Source organism: Petromyzon marinus, chromosome 2 (assembly GCF_048934315.1).
Source record: "Petromyzon marinus isolate PM22_M1 ecotype Great Lakes invasive population chromosome 2, UKy_Petmar_22M1.pri1.0, whole genome shotgun sequence".
NCBI classification, from domain to species: domain Eukaryota; kingdom Metazoa; phylum Chordata; class Hyperoartia; order Petromyzontiformes; family Petromyzontidae; genus Petromyzon; species Petromyzon marinus.
The window spans coordinates 15,301,003-15,326,057 of NC_133668.1; the positions used below are offsets into that span (position 1 = coordinate 15,301,003).

Here is a 25,055-nt window from a genome sequence, read left to right on the forward strand (position 1 = left end):
TGTAATGAGAGCCAGAAGTGACTTAGCAAAGTGGTGGGTGCTGCACCAAGGGCATAGCTATTGAGTGTACAGGCGGTGCAACTGCACTGAGGTCCCATAGGTCAGACAGCCCCAGACGCCGTAGACCAGTGCCTGGGCCCCTCCGACCCAGGAGGGAAATTGGACAGTCAGACAGTGGATGTTACCATTTCATTCCTTGCACCGCAGGTTATGCCAACCGCGCTCCGCCACTGTTCTGCCCACTTGCTTTTTTTCCTGCAGCTGCTCGACCAAATCAGCCGGTATGACGGTGTACGCAGGTGGTGCCGCCCAAGCCAAGCGCTTGGACAACGGTTTTTACTCTGCAAGGGTGAGCGTGAGTTTCAAGTGCCTTTTATTTTGTTAAACCAGGTGAGATCTCAATAGGCGAGGATAGCCTCTCGTTTGCGAGTGTCCCGGAAACAATCGGGGCAAGGATATCCCCAGCGATGCGGCACGAGCGCTCGCAACGCGGGAGCGGGGGGATAGCACCGGCGGGGGCGAGAGCCGTGGGGGAGGTGAGACAGGGGCGAGGGGGGGGGGAGCCGGGGCCTCACGTGCGCCGGGCGCCGTGGCCGCGAGCTGCGTGCTGCTCAGCTCCTTGGCGAGGCCGTTGGCCTTGGGGCTGGCACTGGGTCCGAGGCCAGCAGAGGCACGCGGTGGCCGCTTGCCCGGCACCTTCACGGTGGTGCGCAGCAGATCGATCTCCTTACCGTGGACGTTCTGCATGTAGTCCTGCAAAACGCGCGTTCGGAATGCCGTCACACCGGCGTTAAAGTCACCACTGCCCAGAACAACGGTGGATATTTTACGGACTGTACACAATGTAGAATTTGTTTTTATTTATAGAGTCTTGTGCTTGATGTGGAACATGCCTTTCCAGAAGGCCTGGTTCGGGGTCATGGATCACGATGTCTGGAGGATTCTAAATGGGCTCCATTGACGGCTTCGCGAGTACTACTACTTCTGATAGGATAAAGACATGAAATAATAATTCACAAGGAACTGTAAAATATATGCGACCCCTTTTGAAACCGAGACCTTTCTTGACAAAGGACTATAATTTTTTTTAAGCATACATTTATTTAGGTGTAATTATTAAAAAGAACAACAATTATCGGGGAGCATATTTTCAAGTGGAGAGACACGCCGACTCTGTTGAAAACATAGCGCCCCTCGCCAATGGGCTCTGCCTAACAAAAGGCTCTTTATCACCATTACATGAATTAATAATTCACAAAACCCATATTTCTCAGTAATCACCATGAACCGCACCATTAGCACCATCAATCCCCCACTGTTAACATGGGCTAGAATTACCTGTCATGCCAGGTATTCCAAGACACAGATCCTAGCTACCCTGGGGAGATTTAATAGTGGGGCTTCAAATCTCCGCTCCACGACTTTGTAGGTTTTCACGGTTGCTCAGTCTAGCTCTGCGGTGTGTGTGTGTGTTTTCGGCTTGCACCCCATGTTATTTGGCATGTTTGACATTCCTCTCCATGTGCTGGACGCAGCAGCTCCATGCTCTCCCTTAATGATTATAAGGAGTTGCCGACTGCGGCTGGTATTTGATGTAACCCGGCTGATGTTATTTATCAATTATTAGCTTCATCACTTGTGCTGTATAAACTCAGAACCTGTGCATATGTATGCTGTGAAACCCGGATGGCCAAATGTTAACTCCCTCCCGTGGATTCGATCCTAACCCTGGCGCCTGTATATTTGGAGTGTTCATGTTTCCATGTTCTCCCCATGGTCGCGTGGATTTTTCTGCGAGTCCTCCGGTTATTCCCTCCACATTTAGAAACATGTGTTTAGAGTACAGTAAAACCTTGGATTGCGAGTAACTTGGTCTGCGAGTGTTTTGCAAGACGAGCAAAATTTTTAAATAAATATTAATTTGATAAACGAGCGAGGTCTTGCAATACGAGTAGTGTACGTATACGCTTTGTCTGCCGAGCGTCACGTGATCACAACTGATATACGAGTGCTTTGATATACGAGTGCTTTGGATTACAAACACGTTTCCTGAACGAATTATGCTCGCAATCCAAGGTTTTACTGTATTTGGCTGCTATAATTATCCACATGATAAGCCACTTATTTGAGCTATCATCTGTGCCCAGGTCGCTTCTGAAAAAGAGCTATATATCTTCTTTGGTTCTTTCGGTAAAGTCACGAAAGAACCAAAGAAGATGAATCCTTGCAGTCACGAAAGCTTTAAATCGAAAGAGCTATATAGCTCAGTGGGCCTAACCTGATAAATACAAAAATAAATGTCACCCTGGTAAAGTCCACTACAGGATAGGTTTCTCGACTCATCACTGCTCCACCACTGACCTAGACATTTTTAAAGGCTGGGACCCGACCAGCTCTGTCGTGTATGGGTTGGAGCCCAACGCAGTGCCCTGGCTTCGGGCCCAGGGTTCACTTAATCTGCGCCCATCATTGATATTAACGAGCCAAGACCGGCATGGTGCCTTCATTGTGTTAACCTCAAAGTAATCAGGGATAATGCAGCCTGTCCAATGAAATGTTCTGTTGGAAGATTTTTTTTTTATGTGAACCTAAAATGTAACAGTTACAACAGTGTCTCTCTGGTCCAAATACTCACAAGAAATATATGCAAGCAATTGCCAGGCCATGGAAACATTAATGCACACGTGCACACACACACCCACACGCGCACACAGGCACGGGCACGCATACTTTCAATCATGGTAAAGGTATAATTTCCCTGCTACTGTCTGTATCTTGGCATTACGACCACGCATAACGCACACGAAGAATTAATCAGTAAGGGAAGGAGGCGGCCATCTCCCCCCACCCACCTCACTGAGAGTCGAGGGAGATGGTCGCTTTGTACGGGCTGCACGAAGTCGCCCACATCTTTACAATCAGTTTAATTACCTGTGACGCATTACCAGTGTCAGATGGAGGGGAGATGGAGTACAAGATGGAACACATCTCATTATGTTTCATTCCTTTGATATAATTAATTTTACATTCCTTTTGTTCAATCGGTGGGTAATGTACTTCACTTAGCGTGCTCTTAACTAATTGAGTTACATAAAAAAAAACACGGCGTCAATTTCATCCCCGCCGATGAGCGGCAATTTATTACGGGTGAAGAACGGACACCACACAGATTGAAAATGTATTCCCATCATCGATTGCCAAAGCGTCCCCTTGCTCAAGCGAGCATTAGCCGGTGCTCATCGCCAACGGTGGAGATGAGAGGACCACCCATGGTGGAAATTTCACTTTCCTATCGCGGTTACCAGATTAACACCACATCCTCCTCACACTACGAAAGCAAAACATTGCAGCCGGCGGTGAGTGCACTGTACGATGAAGCCGGCGACACGAGTTCGATTCCCATCCACGGCGAACATCAGTGGCGAGTGATATTTGATATAGCCCTGCCACCCCCCCCCACCCCACCATCTTCACCAACTGGCAATGGCTAGTGTGGTGAAGTATAGCTAAACAACCCCCACGACTGACACAGGGTAGAGAAGCTTTCAACCAGACGTGGATTGGCAAATGGATCCAAATGAATTATGAACAATGCAGACAATGGCCCTGTTCATACTGCTGAGAGAATGGCGACTGATCAAGAAGTCACCTTATTTGTATTTCTTAATCAGAGGTATCCCTCGATTTGCAAACTTTCAGTTTACAAAATTTAGGATGAGCACAACTTACAAATTATACACGCTTTTCTACTGAAGAAATCGAATTTCTACGTTAACCAAATTTCACATGGCACGCGCCATGAAGTCAAACAAGAACCATTCGGGACAGTGTCACGGTATCCCTACAACGCAAACATATCAATCTGATTCATTGGTGGAAGGCAGTCCCTCAGCCAGAGGTGGGATGTAAAAACTTCCCGGGGGGGGGGGGCATTTATGAAATTCGAAGCTTTAAAAAAGGACCATAGATGAATGGAACAGAAATACACTGAAAGTATTTTCCGTGGCAAATATATATACTGTACGTCTAGTTTCTTGTCCTTACCCCGCACCTCCAATTAACACGGTTGGTAACGTATGGTGTGAAAGAAGTTTACCATACATACATTAATAAAATACATATATTTGGGTTCTCAAGGGGGTGGTGGGGGGGGTAATTGCCCTACCTTCTCGTGGTCAGTGGGTTTTAACAGCATAGCTTCCAAGGTTCGGCTTAATGTGACGTTCTCTCTGCACACCTGTCCTGGATTAATCACTTTCTCCAGGGGCCGAGTATGGCAGCAAGGGTCCCTTTGGGGTTTGATACGAGCGCACGGGAATGGGTTTTCTGATGCAAAATCTGGTCCGGATTTTACTGGCAGCCGGAATGGTTTGAGACGACGATGTACGTAAAATTAAAAAAATGGAATATGCACGTCGATATGACGTATATAAAACATCTATTAAAACATTTCTTCATTGACTACTCAAAAATGTCTTGACTACTCAAAAATCCCAAATAAACAAGGTTATACGGTTGTCTGAAGCTGGGTTCAAAGGCTTCAAATGTAAAGTGACAAGGGAGCACTTATGCTTCGTGTTAAAGTATTCTCAGGGGGTTTGAGCACCACGGTGTTGTGGGTGATATTAATCAAAGCGATAATCCTTCATTTACCAAGGAGGGCACTAACGAGCCCACAAGGTTACGTTGCAGGACAGCTCTGCAACTGGGGAAGTTTTGCCAATTCCTTTGCGAGTATTTTGCGTGTTCAACTAAATCAGAGCAACCGCACGGACGGGTCGGCAACCAAAGTCTCGTTGCACTTCCATCAATGGCTACGCCACTGGGCAACCCTGCAGGCTGGGGAGTCGCCGCAGCTCACGCGAAATTAACTCCACGAGACCCACGCCACCGTCTTAATGCGGCATTACCACTGCGTCGGTCGGAGCGCAAGGGGCACGCGCGAAGCCCGTGCATATACATCTTGAGCCGTTTTGTAAAGCGCCTCCGAGATGAATGGTCGCAGTGATCAGCTAGGCGTGCCCAAGCGTCTCCCTCGGTGACCCAGGCACGACCTCGCAGGGAGGCTGGCATAGGGGTGGGTGCCTTGACGGGGTCTAATCCCCCCGTCAAGCCCCACCCCGCAGCAACGCCCTCGGAGGACACGGAGCTTCCCGCCTCATTCAGCCACTTCCTTATTTACCCATTGACGTGCGCATCTGTACACATCAAGCAAAGCCCCCGGATCAAAGGCGGCGTTTAGCGGTGCAGGATCGAGCGAGTACCCCCCCCCCCCCACTAATAGGATCAGCGGACGGCTTGCAGTGTCCCTCGTGACCTGGGACTGTCGGCTGCATCCGGGGTCCCCCCACCCCGCCTCTTCCCTCAGCAACCCTCTGCAAGCCCCCCCCCTCCCCCCCATACTGCCCTTCTACACTTTGTTAGCCATCCCATTCAAATTATGAATCAGTGCCTTCACAGCCACTGTTTTCCACTGATTGGATTATTCGCAACCTCAATTGAATAATTAAAATCTGGGCGATGCTTATGATATACGTGCGCCATTGATTTGAATGCATTGCCTCAGTTATTTTGCATGATTAGCAGTTGAAGAGTCTTAGTAATGAATGTGTATTTGTATATATTCAAAGGTTTCTTAGAGGGCGACGTCGACAATGAGCACAAAGCGAATGCGATTTAAAAATTATTACTCCACAAAAGATTTGAAGTGAAAATGTACTTTTCTGCAAAATACCACAATTTCTCTGGCTTTCAGGGCCAACACGCAAGTTGAAAGGCCACATTAACTGGCAAACGCATCACTTGTACAGAAATCATCAGTATTCTAAATTCATTGACGCTTTGTTTACACCATTAGCCGATGGCGCCGTGCTGATTTCCAATCCACGGAGGCTCTTCACGCTGCGGCTGCCACGTTCGACACCTGCTCTCGGAGTTTTACGGCCGAGTGCGACGACGCGATTGTGACATCAAACGAATGCTCCGAGCAGGAAATCGCTTGGGCCACAAAGCGGCTTTGCATCGCCCCTGCTGCCTTGCCTATTGCTTGGGAATCGGTGTACTTATGCACTTTGAACTGAAATACTTAATATATTTTACGTATTCATTTTTTTGTGATTTTCTCACCCTTCCTGCACTTTGCACTCCTATCGTTTTTTGGTATTGTTGTTGTAACTTTCTGACCCGCTCCTACTGGACATGTGAAAAAGAGGTTCACAGCTCATTGTATTTCTCCTGGATAAATACATATTGTGATTCTGATGACGGTCACGCTCCCCGACGGCACACGCAAGAATAATCACCACGTGCACTCCATGCTCTGAATGCGCCGCTACCCTGCGGAACGACGATCCACGCTGGGGGCAGGAAGCTGGAGGCCGGGAGGAGGAGCAGGGTGGGTTTTGGTGTGGGCCGAAAGGAGGTTATCACTGCCGGATTAAGGCTCCAAATCTCCCTGATCCTCGAGCCCAACAAGGGCTTTAGGAGGCAGCGTTCTGCCCGTGCCCATTATGTGGGGGGGCTCATGGCGGGGATAATCCCTCGCTTCTCCTGGTGTTCGCGCCACCACCCGATTGGCCACGCGTGCGCAGGTTAAGCGCCGGTCAGCTCGGGCGGGCAGCTGGGCAGGGCCACAAACGTGATGGGGAGGATGTGAAGGATTGCCTCTCCTGTTGCCAGCAATAACATCTTATCAGGTGGTCTATTTACAATGGGTTTTGTAAACTGTTTATGTGGTCTTTTAATTGCTTTCCTTCTCTCCTTCTCATTTTATTTGCAAAATGAATTAGATACACAGATCAGCTATAAGCAATATATTTTGAATTCACCATCATCATCAAATGTGCATTTATCATCAGATGACAGCCCATTGAGATACATTACAAGGAAGACCCGGACTGCAATGGGAGGCCAGTGTCTCAAGATGCTACACAACAGCGGGAGTAACATCAGCTTAGCTGGGCTCTGTTGAAGGGTGGCTGTTTCAACAAGTGTCATTTCCAGAAGCTCACTGCGGAGTGCTTCCTACAAAAGTATTTTCCTGGTATGAAGGAGGTTGTGGATTCGACATTGACTCTGGCGCCTGTATATTTGGAGTGTGCATGTTCTCCCTGTCACGTAGATTTTTCTCTGGATCCTACGGTTTTTCCCTCCACGTTTAGAATCAACATGCGCTTAGAGTATTTGGCTGCTATGCATTGCCACGTGATAATAAACCATTTAGTTGAGCTATCATGTGTGGTCAGGTCGCTTCCGAAAAAGAGAGCTAAACATCTTAGCGGCTACTTACCTGGTAAAATGAAAATAGTTCAGCTTATAGTTTTAGATATAATCTCACGTAATGTTCTGGTGGCCTTGTCAAATGGAGTTCCCCGCTGGAAACAGGAACAATCGCTACGACTGTGGGAACGTCGGAGAGGATCCGCCGTTGCCACGGACCTGGCCACAGAGCTTGCGCGTTCTCCGGCAGTCGTTCAGGATTATTTACGACCCAAGCTGCCGCACAGTGAGTGACGGTCATTTGCGCTGCTACACATCCCAATGAATCAATCAGTGACCTTCGTGCAGGACCAGGTGAGAGGTCACCGCGACGATACGTCTCGCGCCAGGAGAATTCTGAATTGTAAAACTCACCACGTAAAACCCAACACAGTTGGCCTATTTTACGACGAGGGAAAGAGACCAGTTTGAGAGATAATACGATTGCTATCGCATTTAACGCGAACATTTTCTCCGCCCCGAACCTAGTCCAATTTCCTTCCGTGTGATGAGGCCCGAAGCAAAAACAAAAACACACAAAACCCACGGGTGGCGGTGTCGGGGGTAGAGCAGTGTGGCCAGAGAGAGCGAGAACGGGGGTTGGTGGGGGGGGGGGGCACTCACGTGCAGGCTCGGGTGGTACGTGAGGATGCCGTTGTCACACAGGGTCACGTACTTCTTCTTCCACTCCTTGTTCAGCGACTTCCCGCTGCGCTTCAGCAGCATGCCCTGATGGATGGCAAAGTGCGCGGTCGCAGGGGGGGGTGGGGGGGGGGGTGGGGGGGGGTGTGTGAGAGCGTCCATACCGAGAGCTGCTGCAATTGCGCACACGGCGCTCGTCCGGCTAACGCAAGAGCCGGTAAGAGAATGCATTGCCGCGGTTTTCATCAATTGTCACCGTCATCGTCAGCCAGGGACTGCGTGCTGTTGTCCTGGTGTGAGGTAAGTGATTTGCTTACCTCTCCTATACTTTACACCCCTATCGGGTTTTTTTTTGGTATTGTTTGTCGTTGTAACTTGTCACAGCTCATCGGATTTCTCCAGCATAAATACAGATTCCTAATTGTGAATACCACCGCAACCATGTCCCGCCACTCATCCACCCCGCACACGAGCAAATAGAACCGCTCCATGTCTGCCGTGGTGCACAACCCTCTTCGGGTGCGTTGCCCTCCTTTGGCTGCCATTCCAAGTCTCGACCACTTGCCATCGTCCCCTTCTAGCGATGTGTCCTGCACCCAAGCAAACTTGACTTTTCGGCAGTCAACGTGAGAGGTCTTGGATTTGCATTTTGCTCTACGATTCACGCATTCCTCTTTTTGTGTCGCTCACTGTAATCCACAGCATGCATCTCTCTCCGAGCTTCTTTTGCACACTTTTGACATTTTGTTCCACAGGAAATTGTCGGCCTGTGTTTCTCTTTAATAAATGACCACAAGTAGCGTGCACTAATGGAAATCCTTCGTCTTTAGGAACATTGGTTTAATGCGATTTATTCTCAAATGCAACCTTCCATTACCAAAAAAAAAAAGCACCTTCTACATTCATGCAAATTAATCGGTGATGCTGCATTTGCAGTGGTGCACAAGCGCAAGGAGCACAAAAAACCCCCTCACATTCGACAATAACGATGCCTTAAAAGACAAAATGACGTGCTACGAAGTAGGGTCATTGCCAAAAACATCGCCCCTCTCATCCACATAAAAAGGCAGTGTTATCGATGAACGGAGGTTTTTTTTTTCTTCTATACTTATGCACAGGTTTTATGGCAATCCAATACAGCAGTTAAAGGCGAACATGGAATAGATTTCACAAAGAAACTGGACGAGCAAATACGTCAAATGAATAAAAATACAAAAACAGTCGGGCGCGTCCCGCACCAATTCCACGCGAGGGCAAGAAGTGTGAAAGCGCGCCGCGTCGCGGAAGCCATTATCTCCCGGCACAAAGGACAGCGGCACGCAACAAAGTCCACTGGACCTTGAGACAGCTCCAACAAGTCCATGTTATGCTCGTCAGATCTGTGATCCCCATCTGCTCATTAGCATTTCTCGTTAGGCCCTAGCGTGGCTAATGCGTCTCCGTTTAACCCCCCTCCCATGACACCCAACCCAGAGAATAATGCCTCCATTGTGCCGCCCCCCCCTCCCCCTCCATCGGTCATTTCCAGCCAGGCGGTTGCGAACAGGGCCTGGAGGGGTCCGATTCTCACTGCGGTCCGCGCACACGCCGGAGCAGCAAACGTGAAAAAGATGGGAGGAGGCGGGGGGGGGGGGAGCACATCATAGAAGGGAGGTGGCACGGGAGAGGGTGTGGATGGAAGGGTTTGGAGTATAGGCAATAGCGTGAGCACCGATCCTACCGAGTCTCCCATCAATCTTCCGTCTCCGGTAGAATGTTATGCCTGCAGTGCGCCACCTTATTCACTATCTTCACTCTGCAGCAAATTAATACCACGAACGCCCCGTGCAATCGTCGGCCGGACTTGAACCAAACGATCATGAGTTCCACTTCAATGTTTTGCTACAACGCGGCTCTGCACATACGGGGTTAGCGGTAGTTAATGTAAAATGTCGTTCTTCTTACAAAACTAGACTTTCAGTGTTTTCTTAAAGGTTAAAGCTTTTTCTTAATCCATGATCCGATTACAGACTATGCACGGCTCTTGAATGATCATTGGTAAAGTGAGAAAGCAGTCAACTCGCATGAAATCATGCTGCATGGCATTTTATGATGAACATATAATTTCCGCATTCAAACCAGGTCTGAAAAGATCTAATTTATTTTCAATATTTTAAGTTCTATATCATTATAACCTTCAAGACACAGAAACCTCAGAGCTCCAACTTTATATCAGCGTTGCGCTCAAGAGGTTTCTCACTGTGCCTGCCAGGCCACGTATAATACAATCCATCTGTTCCCACTGGTCGGCAGTTACAAGTGTGTGTGTGTACCAAGATCCCTCACATTGGGCCCATGTGTCTGCCAAGACCCATGGGCTGAGAAAATGATGTGGCCAGGGAGGGGGTGGGGGGCAGCTGGGCATTTGATCATTCCACGCATGCATTTACCCCGCCTGTTTCACTGGCCCTGTAATTGAGCCTTCAAATGTGTTTAGAAGCCGATGAGAGACAAAGAAGAATCCATTAAAGGGATCCCATCAGAGGGTTTGGGTGGGAAGGGCAATTACGGAAAGGCACGGGGGCACAATAAGGAAGGAGGCATAACTCAGGATCACACACTTAAGCTCTTTAACCTCCGACGGAGCTGGACTGAAATGTCCTAATCTTGACAGAACCTGTCCGAAATCCAACCACGCTATGAATGCTTAGCGAGTGTGGTAACGCTGCAAGTTCGGTCACATGTGAGCTGCTCGAGTGACAAGAGAAAAACACCAAGGGCTCCATAATTTTGGACTTGAAGCTCACTTGCCAAGTACCGTTATTTAACGAAATAATATATTTAATTTTGATTTAAAGCTTTCGTGACTGCAAGGATTAATCTTCTTTGGTTCTTTTGGTAAAGTCACGTAGAATGAGAATACAATAATAAATTAATAAAATAACACAATAAAATTCTCACACCGTTTCGGCCACAACACAAGTGGCCTTCTTCAGGTGAAAGGAACAGACCTGTCGGGACGACAGAGCTTCAATGAACGCTGTTAAGATTCGTAGCGTCTTTTAAGCTGGTTTAGAGAAGTGAGGCACCTTGACAAAGGGGTTTACATATCATTCTACGTGACTTTACCGAAAGAACCAAAGAAGATAATATATTTAAGTTCTGTAGGAAGTGCTCGGGGGCACTTGATCATAATAAAAGTTACATACGGCCTTTTATCTATGGCGTGGTAGCCTTGAAATGGCGCACAATCAACACCTCTAAAACAGCCACTCCGAAATTAAACATGTTTTCTCAATTAGGTATACAGAGCCCCTTAACGAGACAAGAAACTAATTAATAAATTATACAAAACAGACAAACAAAAATGGCCACAATTAAATAGTTCACTAAACAATTAAAAGAAAATATATAGTTAAAAGATAGTAATTCAAACTTAAATTATGTGTTTGCTAAACAGCAGAATGTTTACCAAGGGCAAGTGTTGATGGTGGAATGGGGCACCAATTATTTAGTTGAATGAATTGACTAACAAGAGGAGAAATTGTATTCGATCATTTGAAGCAGCATACCAACACGTGGAAAAGATAAATGTTCAATGAGCGCATATTGCATGCAATGACATACTGAAAAGCAAAAACATGGAGAGTGATGTGGAAAACAAAAAAAATGTAATGCTTGGAATTACACTGGGAGACAAAGAGCAGCAAATACAAATTAGAGACATCTCACCGACTTCTAAAAAATTGGTTCGAGTGTGGGCATGACGCATCACTAGGAAGGACAATGGCTAAGACTGGTTATGGAATAGCAGCCAAAGGGCAAAAGATGCCCAGGAGGATGGCCACTGCAGAGACGGAGTGACTACATCAGCCCAGGTGCAGGGGTGAAATGTATTGTGGCATTGCGGGACCATGTGGGCCGGCGACTGTGTTGGGATGCGTCCATCCAGCGTCGTCGGAGCTGATCACGCTGGACGAAATAGTATAAAGATGGCTCGGACCAGACTCCTCTTGTCCGTGTATGCTCGGGGCGAGGCGTATCACGGCGAATAGGCTAGCAAATCGGCGTCGCTCACAACGGAGCGGCACGATCGAGCGAGACAAAAAAACGTGACGACTACGCACAATGGCCAGGTCGACCGGCAGCATGGAAGAGGCGCTGGAGAGGCGCGCGCACACACAGCTTGTGAAGCGCCGCCGCTCGGATTTGCATGCTAAAGGCCGCCGTGATGAATGGGGTCGCCGGGACCCAGGGCAGCAGTGGCCGCCTTTTCGCCGGTCAATGGCAGCGCTCGCAGGGTGAGGATAAAGGGGAGTTGGGCCCTCTTGCTGTGAGGAAACCGCCTCCCCAGCTTTCTCATGGCTTCAAAGCAGCGGCCGCTCCTCCTCTGTCATGTGCCGCATGCCATCACGGGGGCTAATCCACCAAACAAACAAACAGTTCCAAAGGTCCCCTGCTCTTCACCCTCTCTCCACTCATCGCCCCTTGACAGGAGGGAAGGGTGGTGGCTGCCACGGCCAGTGCTGGGGTCAGGCTGGGGTCAACCCAGGATTAAGATAATGCACAGAGATTGATTGATTAGTGGGTGCCTGTGTCTCCTTAATTGCACTTTATTAAGGAAAATGAAATAAAATGTTTATTTAATTACTTGTTTCATTTGAAAACAAATCTCCTTTGTTACCGTTTGTATTAAGTGGTTGGTGTTTTCAGTTTAATTTAAAAAAAATAATAATTTCTAATGCTTCAGACCAAATACAAAATAGTGCTGTATTCCGAAGAATAAGAAGCAGTCACACAGCAGACAGAGGCTTCATCTTAACAGTGCGTTTCACCACACTGGAGTTTGACCCAGCGGGGTCCATTCGGTGAACCCGGGCGTTTTTTTTTTAAACGCGCGTCGGAAAAATAAAAACAAATTCTACTTTCAAACTACAGTCGCATTACCAACTGCAGTGAGGCAAGGCGGCGCTCAAGCAGGCGTGGCTAATGGATATATACCCGCCTGCAATTAGGCAAGATTAATCCAGAAACGTAATGGCCTACGGGAGGTGATTAATACGGCCCCCGGCCTTAATGGCCTCGCGGATTGGGAGGTAGAGCAAGGATCGCGTTGCTCCATTACTGACACCGGCGCCTTCGATTTCCTCCTCCCCCCCCCGCAACCCCCACGCGTGACGCTCGGCGGCTGAACGCGAGCGACGCGCAATTAAAAAAGGCGTTGGATTGAAGAGGGCGAGCGCGGCACGGTGCTCGGCGAAGGCGGGAGAGAGAGAGAGTTAATCGCGGTGCCGGAGCGATTCGCGGGCGCGTAATGGCATTCACCGAGCCCAGATGGAGGCCGTTAGGAGCGGTGCAGCGAGTGGCGAGGGCCATGTTATAGCCACGTGTAATCGCTGGAGGGGGGGGAGGGGAAGGGGAGAGGGCCCCTTCCTGCCAGATGGCGGCAGAGGGTTCCAAGGGCCGATATAACGCGCTGATTAAAACTCGGGGTGCCTCTGATGGCTCCAACAGGTGGAGTGCGAGCCATCTGGGAGCCACACATCAGCCATGGACGGCACGCGATGATCGCCGTCCTCGCCCAACACCAAAGCGACCGGATGAGCCGCAACAAGCTTCTCCTGATTAAAGGGCCGGGTTTGTTAGCGTAACCGCTGCCGAGGCATCCAATGGAGGTTGCTCGGAGGGTCTCTTTAAGTTTTTAACGGTCCGCGTCCATTAAGCCGAGCATCTCATTTAATTACTGCCAATGTGAACTCCGCAAACGACTGCCATCGGGCCCGCCGCGTTAACTGTCGGGCAACGCTCTTCTCGTCAGCTGTCGGAGAGGGCACTTGGAAAAACAAATTAAGTGCGTGAAATGCCTTGTAAATAAAATATAAACCCGCGGATAAAACATTGAAGGTATAATTATACAGCAATCTAGCTAAGAGTGCAGGAATAATGAAAAACTAATTTCCAAAGAATAGCAGGAATTGGGTTTTGATAATCAAAGCAAAGTTACATTACTCTAATAATACAAAATAACTCAAAAATCATACCAATCATTTTTTGCAAGACAAACCAAATGACCATATTGCTATCGCACCACTTGTAAATGTTCCCATCTGGGGTTAAGCTGGGGTTTCATTTTGATGCCTGAACTCATCAAGGCCCTGAACATTAACTGAGCATCCAGCTGTTCTTCTGTTCAGATGCTGGTGCCAGGGTGAGGTAAGTCCAAAAAACTGCAGTGGGCACTGCACAGGTGTTGAATCTTGCTCTGCGGTAGGTTGGGCTAATGTCGCTTGAAATCAGTTAATCGCTGCGATATTAACGTGGCATCTCATCACTTACCAGTTGCATAAAGCAGAGCAAAGTTAGTTTTTGCAACAACAACAAAAAAATGTGTGTAAAAATGGACAAATTGGAAGAAATCAGCCAATGATTCACCTCCATAATCGCAGGCAAGTGCATTTATCTAAAAGAATTTTTTTTATTACAATCCGTGATTTATGCTCTATTATTTTGCTTTACCTGCTTAATATTAGACATGGGAATGTTACCAGCAGGGGCCAGGCAGTGTGAAGGGGTGAGTGCGAGGCACCACCCCTGAGGTAGAATCAACCATTTAGTACTTTGGTTACCCACTATTTTGGTGAAAGTTGGGCTATAACACCGGCACAACATAACCCACTCTGGCCGAATGTTGTCTCGGGGTCTTCAGCGTAAACTGCGCAACCCCCTCTTGTCCCTATGCACAGAACAATGCTGGGAGCACAACGACTATGAGACTACGGGCTCAGGCCCTAGGCTCATCGGAAGATAAAATGAACCAATAAAACACCTTCCAAATTTCCCTGGGTGACTGAGCAATAGATCATAACCATTGAGAAAAGCCCAGAAACGGGAGTTCAATTCTCTGGAATGTATCACCAATGTGCAGAGGCCAACCAGTCCCAACGTTAGTCATATTCCTCACAGGGGATGACACCGCCCCCTCGTGGAAAGAGCTGAGTGACAAGCGAGATTCAGAGCGACCAAATCCTGGGTGCCTCGTTCATCCGTGGGCAGCTTAAGATTGCACAGGATACGCGGTGACTTCTGCAAAAGCCAATTTCCACAAGCAAAAGAGACCAGTTACAACGCTTCTGGAAGCAAGTCATAGTTTCCTACAAGGCTCTTGAAATGCATTCTAGGGACTTAATAAATTCAAGTGTCTTTTCCACGTAAGTCATGGATACTGAGTGAAGAGCAAGTTCGAATTGCTAATCCTTTGGACCTTCACTATTTCAAAGGAAAAATTAGTGTGCAAGTTGACTAAAATCAATTGAGACTCAGCTGCAGGGCTTATATGTCGTGAAATGAAAGACGGTGAGGATGAAGATGGTGATGATGGCCACAGTACATTTTAGAAACTCAGAAAGGGGGCATCCTGTATCACGCACTATCGGTTTGGGTTTTTTTTTCTTGAGGAAAATGACACCTTCAAGGTTTGCCCATTAGCCAGATGCCGTGGATACGGTTTATTAAATATTTGTAGAAATACGACTCCTGGGATGCGAGCATCAATTCACGAGGAAGAGCCAGTGTTCCGTGCGCAAATGCACACCTGCAAGTGTGCGTGTGTTTATCTGATGCATTTCGTATATGCTTGCTCTTGATCATTCGCTCAACAACACACACATGCTCCGCTCATCAGCACCCTTACTCACAGGCACACGCACGCTCTCATTTCCGCACTACAACATGTTCTCTCTATCTTAATGCCTGCACTGCAGCACTTCCCATTATTTAAATTTCACATAGTAACTGCAGCAGCCTCAGCTGCTGCCTCCGTAGGACATTAGTGTTAATGCCTGAGTGGGTGGAAGTGCTCGGCATTATACGTATGTTGAACTTCTTTCGCACCATACGTAGCCAACTGTGTTCACCGGAGGTACGGAGAAAGGACAACAAACTAAACACAAAAAGCAATTTAAAGAAAAAATTAGTTTTCAAATAATATTAGTTTTTTTCATCCGTGGCGCTATCGTCATGGATGACGTGGCCTCCTGCACTCAATGTAACCAATCAGCGTTAAGTTAATTCAATAATATTCATAATGTTGATTGGCAAACTAATCGTGTTTCACTCTTGCATCAATCACAATTGAAAACATTACACTCAATTGCTTTATGCAACGTACACTATGTCAGTACACATTGCCATAGACATAGATGAATAACTGTTGGATACCTCTAAACGAGGACTTGATGCACGTGGCTTGCAAATCTGACAATTGGCCTGGTGCGTCACGACGTCACGCGCGAGTCACCTGTTTAATTGGGATGGCTCTGCCGCTGCCAATGTTGTCCGACTTTGCCTCCACACTCTTCTTCTCCTTCTCCGTGTCGCTGCCCTTGCGCGACTGTAAGGCACAACAGGAGCCGGTGAGCGTCGCTACGGCTCGAGGGGTCCTGCCGTGGAACTTGGGGATGGCTCTACCTTGGTGTGAGGTGGGTGCATAGCCTGGGCGGCGGCTACGTATGTATGTATGTTGAACTTTTTTCGCACCGTACGTAGCCAACCGTGCTAATCGGAGGTGCGGGGGAAAGGACAACAAGCTAAACACAAAAAGCAGTTCTAAAGAAATGACTTTTCAATCGAGATTTAAAATTGCATAGCTCCAGTGGATTCCTAACATCGGAAGGAAGAGCGTTACAGATGGCCGCAGAAACGCATCTCAAAGCGTGCAATGCGGTGACCATCTTTGTTCAATGGTTATCCATAAGCCGCTGCGAGGTTGAGTGGAGTTCGCGTGATGGTTTATGCTCCTTGACGAGATCACCACGTTATTGTGCTTCATTTGTGACAAGCACTTTGTGTGTAATGAGTGCGGCCTCATAAGGTCACTGCGCAATGTGTCTACCGATTGCTGTGTGTACACACTGAAAGAGCTGGTAAAGGTCTAACTTTCGTGAATGTGCTTTTGATTTTTTGTATATATATCTTTTTTTAAAGATGGCAACATGGCTGGTTGGCACTGAAGTGTAAAATCACGTAAATCATAGGCCCAGATTCCCATGTTGACCGATTGTTCAATGTCATCATCGCCAACAGGGGGCCCAATTAGCAAAACGTGACAATAGGATTCAGGGCCTTCACCCCTATCAGGTGTCGACTCAGCCCAGCCCCAACATTCACACTGGGTCAATAAAATGAGTAGGGTTGTGGCCGCATGTTATTCGGTATTGTGTCTGCCGCATTGCTCCGTGTGCCTGGAGCTCCTTCGGGAGCTAGCGTCATGCCAAACAACAGCTATAACATGGCACAACCACAAGATATCAGCAACAAAATGAGCACGACCATCGTGAGAGGTCGATAGCCATCACCGTACGGAGAATGGTCGCGACCACAACAAGTGAGCAGGTAAGACACCGCGATTCCGACTTGGAAGACACGGTGCGCAGACAACGTGCGTCGCTGCGGTGGCACGAACGGCGGTACCGTGAAGAGGTTGGAGCGGCGCTTGGACTGCTTGCGCACGGGCGTGGGGGTGCCGGAGGACACGGGCAGCGGGTCGAGTCGCAGCTCCTTCTGGCTCGTGCTCGGGGTGGACGGCACGGAGCTCGAGTAGTCGCTGAAGGCCCCTCCCCCACCCACCACGCTACCGCCACCGCCACCGCCACCGCCGCCGCCGCCATTGCTGGCCGGGATCTGCACCCAAAGAGAACAGCAAAGAAAACGCCAATATTAATGGTCCGTAATGTCTCAGACTCTGATTTTGGCCCATCTGTGGTGTATTTTTGAGTAAATATGTGCGAGTTTTCTCCTAGGCCAAAACGAATGTTAAATTATAAATTGACCAAAGTTCCCAAGCAGGAACCCATAGAATAAGTCCATATAGTCAGCGAAGCATTCCTAGCCAAATGGACGTTTTTGTTAAATGTTAAAACCTCTCACCAATTCACTCAGAATGCACCTGATCTTCTCAGATCTCAGAATCTAAGCACAACTGAGCCTGGTTATCGTGTGATTGGGTGACCACCATGCAGGCCAGGTTGTTATCGGCTTCTATGGGGCTCCGTGGTGGCCAGTAGAGGGCCGTGTAAGATAACCCATTGTTATACTGTACACGTCTGTGCTATCAAATCTATTTTTCCCAACTTCACCAACCCGCATGGACCAGCGTGTTGAAGCGTGGGCATAAGACCCCTGCGACCCGCACGGCATGGGGAGGGGCCCTCGTGCAGCAGTGGATCGACAAACGGACTGTTAAACATTGTTATGAAGAGACAGCACGACCTGGTTGATGTGCACGGAGGGGATGGCGCCCGTGCTCATGTTGGTGTGGCTCGGAGAGTTGGGCAGGGACTTGCACTGCCCAATGGAGAGCTGCTGTTTCTTTCTCATCGCAACGATCTTCTGTGCAACTGGCATGATAAACAAATAAAACCTGTCAGCCAAATCCATGACGGAACAAAAAATTAAACACTTGACAATTCTGCGGAACTGGAAACTGCAATGGTTGGGAAACGCGACGTGAACTGGAGCACTGTCCAACATTTGTCTGAAAGGGCGCGAGGTCAAAATAAACAGGAGAGAACGACCCGAGGTCAATTATAATGATCGTATTTACTTTTTAAAGCTCCCTTCATATCGACATCTCAAATAATAATTACACTGAGAGTAGACAAGATCCAAATAGACTACGAGAAAAGCTAGTGAATAACAGTCACAATTCCTGATATGGGTTGTTTTGTTTTGTTATTTATATATATTTTATTTACTGAAATAACCAATAATACAGTGAGGGAAAAAAGTATTTGATTCGCTGCTGATTTTTTACGTTTGCCCACTGACAAAGAAATGATCAGTCTATCATTTTAATGGTAGGTTTATTTGAACAGTGAGAGACAGAAATAACAACAAAAAAATCCAGAAAAACGCATGTCGAAAATGTTATAAATTGATTTGCATTTTAATGAGGGAAATAAGTATCTGACCCCTCTGCAAACCATGACTTAGTACTTGGTGGCAACACCCTTGCTGGCAATCACAGAGGTCAGACGTTTCTTGTAGTTGGCCACCAGGTTTGCACACATCTCAGGAGAGATTTTGTCCCACTCCTCTTTGCAGATCTTCTCCAAGTCATTAAGGTTTCGAGACTGACGTTTGGCAACTCGAACCTTCAGCTCCCCTCACAGATTTTCTATGGGATTAAGGTCTGGAGACTGGCTAGGCCACTCCAGGACCTTAATGTGCTTCTTGAGCCACTCCTTTGTTGCCTTGGCCGTGTGTTTTGGGTCATTGTCATGCTGGAAAACCCATCCACGACCCATCTTCAATGCCCTGGCTGAGGGAAGGAGGTTCTCACCCAAGATTTTATGGTACATGGCCCCGTCCATCGTCCCTTTGATGCGGTGAAGTTGTCCTGTCCCCTTAGCAGAAAAACACCCCCAAAGCATAATGTTTCCACTTCCATGTGTGACGGTGGGGATGGTGTTCTTGGGGTCATAGGCAGCATTCCACCTCCTCCAAACACGGCGAGTTGAGTTGATGCCAAAGAGCTCCATTTTGGTTTTATCTGACCACAACACTTTCACCCGGTTGTTCTCTGAATCATTCAGATATTCATTGGGAAACTTCAGACGGGCATGTATATGTGCTTTCTTGAGCAGGGGGACCTTGCGGGAGCTGCAGGATGTCAGTCCTTCACGGCGTAGTGTGTTACCAATTGTTTTCTTGGTGACTATGGTCCCAGCTGCCTTGAGATCATTGACAAGATCCTCCCGTGTAGTTCTGGGCTGATTCCTCACCGTTCTCATGATCATTGCAACTCCACGAGATGAGATCTTGCATGGAGTCCCAGGCCGAGGGAGATTGACAGTTCTGTCGTGTTTCTTCCATTTGCGAATAATCGCACCAACTGTTGTCACCTTCACACCAAGCTGCTTGGCAATGGTCTTGTAGCCCATTCCAGCCTTGTGTAGGTCTACAATCTTGTCCCTGACATCCTTGGAGAGCTCTTTGGTCTTGGCCATGGTGGAGAGTTTGGAATCTGATTGATTGCTTCTGTGGACAGGTGTCTTTTATACAGGTAACAAGCTGAGATTCGGAGCACTCCCTTTAAGAGTGTGCTCCTAATCTCAGCTCGTTACCTGTATAAAAGACACCTGGGAGCCAAACATCTTTCTGATTGAGAGGGGGTCAAATACTTATTTCCCTCATTAAAATACAAATCAATTTATAACATTTTTGACCTTCGTTTTTCTGGATTTTTTTGTTGTTATTCTGTCTCTCACTGTTCAAATAAACCTACCATTAAAATTAAAAACTGATAATTTCTTTGTCAGTGGGCAAACATACAAAATCAGCAGGGGATCAAATACTTTTTTCCCTCACTGTAAGTCTACATTATAGACAGCCAGTACGCTCACTCAGATTAAGAATCAGGCTACAGTCTACATTACAGACTGCCAATACACTCAACAGCTTAAAAATCAGGCTACAGTCTACATTATAGACTGCCAGTACACTCACCGAGGTTAAGAACCAGGCTACAGTCTACATTATAGGCTGCCAGTACACTCACCAAACTTAATAACCAGGCTACAGTCTACATTATAGACTGCCAGTACACTCATTCCGATTAAGAACCAGGCTACAGTCTACATTAGTGGTTTTTATTATTTTTCATTTTGTTTTTAGTCACTTTATTTTTTAATTATTTTTCGATCTACGCGACTTTACCGAAAGAACCAAAGAATATGGGTTGGGATTGCAGGATTCCACAGTCTTGGTGCATAGCAACAGCAGAATACACAATCAGCCGGCGTTTTTGGACGACAAATGTAATTCACACAGACTAGTAAGCCTACACAATGTATGACAAAGATTGTCAAGGACAAGCAGACAATCAACAACATTGGCATCCAAGGTGCTCCTATGACCACCGTGCTTAATGAATACATTAATAAATTAACCGAGAGCCTATTGTCATCCTGGACGAAGAGTCATATTAAATATTGTATAGATAAGACACCACGATGGCAACGTTTATGGCACGGCGTTATCACCAAAAAACATTTTTTTTGTTACTATTTTCTGGGTTATCCAAATGAATCTTGAAAAATACATGGAGTAACTCAATGGGTGCTCATGTAAAAATCTAAATAAACCATTTGGCTGCTAAAACCTGCTCGTATTATTTCAATGTTCATGCGGCGATAGAAATTGTATCCTTTGCAGACGTAAAGAATGAGCCTGCGCTGCCACCTTCTGGTAGAGCGTGTGTACGCTGATAATGAACGCTGCAGTGCAACGCTCATTATCTCTGAGCACAGTGTTGGTGATACAAATACCCTCTGATGAACAATGCGTAAATGCTTGCGCTCACACGTCCTGGCAACAATGCCAATGAAGCGATTTAAGTACCAGGCTGTGTAATAATAATAATGAAATTCATAACGCGCACAAATTTGCGGACGTAATGGCCGCAACTCAGAGGCGCGGAGCCAAGCTCAGAGATAACGATGAAGTTACATAACGATCGCGAAATTCAGCTTGGAAATGAGAAAGGGAGGTTCTACAGGTCCTCTGTGGGGGGGGGGGGCGGGTGGGTCATTGCCCCGATACTACAGAACGACCCTCGCGGCACACGTTTCTGTATGGCAACGTTGCTCTCGGTTCTTAAAGAATTCCATGGAACAAACTCTTCAATTATTTTCAGACTCTCCCAGCAAAGTGGCTGGGTTGGCGCCACATCTGGACAGTTTAATTTGCATTTTGGAAGGTTACGATTTCAAATCCCAGTCTGGTGACAAGTCTGCGCCCATCATCATTCAGAGTTTGATAAATTAAAAAAACGGGTACCACTTTGTGGAACGTCAGCAGTGCTTTTCCATGAGACAGTGTGGCCCTGACAGCAGCAATGTGGAATTTCCATCACTGGCCGGAGGTCACTATTACATATGAACACTGTCCCATGATAATTTGAGCATGGAGGCATTATAACTTGACTGGCTAAATTAGGGGTCAGAAACGTGTGGCTCTTGAGTCGCATGTGACTCTTTAAGGACTGCACATTGCGGTTTTTGAAATGTAGATTTTTTACCGAATTAAAAAAAATGGCTCTTCTTATTTTGGTTGCTGACCCCTGACCATGGAAGTCCAGTTCACCATGGAAGTCCAGTTCACCATGGAAGTCCAGTTCACCATGGAAGTCCAGTTCACCATGGAAGTCCAGTTCACCATGGGCAGGGGTCGGCAACCTGCAGCTGCGAAGCCGGATGCGGCTCTTTAAAGACTGCTTCCTGACCGTCATTTATTCAGGACCGTCTCGTATTCAACATGCATTGCGGCTCTTGAAATGTTGAGTGTTTTTTTTAGCAAAATAAAAAAATGTCTCTCCTTGTTATTTCGGTTGCCAACCCCTATGCTAAATGATTTCCATCGCCACTTGATAGTGGAGTAAAAAAAAAAACCACAATGGAAAAAAATTCGTAATATACACAAAATAGTTTTGTACATATGCCAAGTTGTATTTATACAAAGTTTCTGTGAAAATGTATTGTTGACGTAAAGCACCAGAAGGGCCATATACAGCATAAACAAAGGCACGGCTCGCCAATAAATACAACTGTGCCTCGCTCAGACAGTGTTGACACTGTTTGTGTTGCATGTGAACAAATGGCCTCTCCACGAGCTGTAAATCGCGAGAGCCGGGCTGCCAGAACACAGGCCAAGAACTGGCTACGACCCCACCCCCCACCTTACAAACAACCACACAGCTGACTGAGATTACAGAACACTCCACTGCCTTCAGCTTCCACGCAAACACACACGCACAAATTAAGGCAAAGGTCCCACTAGTGGCATGTGTACTTAGTAAGGCCTGACACAATACCCAACGGTGAGCACCACAGCGCACCGCTTTTGTATACTGTTCGCAACAAATGTTAATACAACCATACCAGGTACTCAATTAAGTTTGAACTGACCTCATACGAGGTCCAGAACAAATGTACATGAAAGTGAAATTATTCTATTGTTGGACATGCAAATATATTCAGGAGCTCAATGCCAATGTCTCGGTTTGTTAGCCACGAGAGGGCTTCAGGAGAGAGTTCGTGTAGCTTTGGTGTTCCTCTTCCATTGAAGAAGTGCAGACGACTGGTTTACAGTACTATATGATCCATAGTTTGGGTTGCATGGCCACATCCACACTGTGTCCTTCTATTCCAATATTTACGTCTATAAAATGCGTGAAAATTAATGCATTCGTTTACTGACTGCCTCAAAGCATTGCGAGAGTGACTTGCGTTTACTGCACTAGCTCTCCGTGAAGTTAATGAAGTCGGCTTCAATGCATCTCTAGGGACGTGGATTGTGCAACAATAAACAGAAAAGGGTCCATTTCAAAACATTCACACATTTAGGGCAATTCTCATTTGTGGCTTCTGGACAAGTGTTACCCAGCAGCATTTAGTTTGACGTAGGAAAACTCTGGCCCAGTTTCAGATTTCTAATTCTCATCAGCTGTTAAACAAATGCTTCTGGGTTCCGTGATGACAGAGGCAAGGGCCCTCCCCTTGAACCCCTACGGAGCCTCTCCACCGCAGTACAGCAAATATGTACAAATCATTCACCGCGAGGGTGAACGAAGCTTCTCTGCAAACGGAGCCTCTTTCTCAACGTCAATTTTAAATCCCTTCACGACTGCGTCCCGGGAGTCCCCCCACCCCCGCCGACCGCTCGCCGTCGCCCACCGTCCTGGAAGATTCGCTCCACATTGAGGCCGTAGGTGGCGCACGTCTCATAGTAAGTGCAGCGCTTGAGGTCGTTGGAGAGCTTGCGGGCGCGGGCGTCGTCGATGACGCGCGGGTTGCTGGCGCTGATCGCGTCTGTGGGGAGGGGTGCGGAGGAGAGGGCGAGGTCACCGCCGGCGGTGACCTCGCTTGAACGACCCGCTGCGATTGCTGCGTTGCGTGGTTGCAGGCCACGGGGAGGGTCGTGTGGAGCCATTTTTATTAATGGGTCCAACGAGAATTTCTCTGTGTTTTTGCATGGGTGCGTGCGTTGTATTTTTTCCCTTTCCCCCCCCCAACAAAAAACCCTCCCAAGCATTTGCGTCCAATCCAAACGACGTGAAACGAAACTAATGAATCGCTTACTTTGGAGAAGTGCGCACCAATTCAAATGCAAGGAGCACCACAGGTTTTCTTGTATTCAATCATCACAATGCTACGGCGAGGGGTCCCATCAAGCCATGAACGACCGTCTTAGCAGAGGATTCTATTGGCGTGCGGAGTAGTTAGGGGAAGACTCTCTTAAGCAGACATCTAGGGCGAGGGGTCCACCCCCAGAAAAAAAAATCTAAATTTGAAAACGAATTTCCTGCCATTTCCTGCTTAAAATATGAAAAATTCACTAACACGTAGGATGGACTCTTTTTTTTACAATAATGTCTAATAGTGTATTGTATTTATTACATTGCTCTGTTTTTTTCTTTTTTACCTTTTCTTGTTTCATTGTATGTAATGGCAGAGATTAGGGATTAATAAAGTACAACCATAACCACAATCATAGAAACAGAAATATATTTTTATAGCAATATATTGGGGGGGACATTTTTAGTATATTTGAATATTGGGGGGGATGTGTCCCCCCAAATATATATTATAATTACGGCCTTGATCTAGGGTGACCTCCACGGCCATTCCTGACGACCCAACAGCGTGTGGGATAAGATTGCTATCAAAATCACAAGCACACACATTGTACACTAGGGGGCAGAGTTTGTTAATATACGCTCCTTAAAATCGCTACACGTTGATTAACACTGCTGCTCTGAGAATGAACATTTCAGTGAACTCTCTCTGCAGGATAAGAATGGATGGAGAAAAACAGCACCTCGTGTACACTTTTAACGATACTGATGTTGAAAAATCCCTTCCAGTAGGGTCTATTTTAAGTATAAGGCTCCATAGTGTTACGGGATACCGAACAACAGCTACACAAGTTGGATACAGACCTCTAGTTACCATTATTATTTTGTGACTACCAATTAGCAGGTTGAACACTGCCCACAATAGGCTTAACACTGACCGCTTTTGTTGTCACAAACATTCAAGTGGCTCCTTCCCTTTTGGAGAGCACTGACCACTAAACAGCAAGGATCTTACTCGCGCACGGTGAACCGTCAGACTGGGTTT

The 25,055-nt window shown here is 47.1% G+C and overlaps 1 protein-coding gene across 4 annotated transcripts in view; it reads right to left on the reverse strand.

The window, feature by feature from the left end:
• The window catches only part of LOC116946382 (arf-GAP with GTPase, ANK repeat and PH domain-containing protein 1-like), a 140,914-nt gene that overhangs the window by 22,735 nt on the left and 93,124 nt on the right, over positions 1-25,055 (reverse strand). For all 4 annotated transcript variants that reach the window (XM_032961357.2, XM_032961358.2, XM_032961354.2 and 1 more), the window contains 6 exons: positions 23,610-23,744; positions 18,145-18,272; positions 17,347-17,556; positions 16,175-16,267; positions 7,882-7,986; positions 576-753 (listed from right to left, as the gene is read on the reverse strand). In XM_032961357.2, coding sequence (XP_032817248.2) covers positions 576-753; positions 7,882-7,986; positions 16,175-16,267; positions 17,347-17,556; positions 18,145-18,272; positions 23,610-23,744 — 849 coding nt within the window. The remainder of the gene's footprint in view (positions 1-575; positions 754-7,881; positions 7,987-16,174; positions 16,268-17,346; positions 17,557-18,144; positions 18,273-23,609; positions 23,745-25,055) is intronic.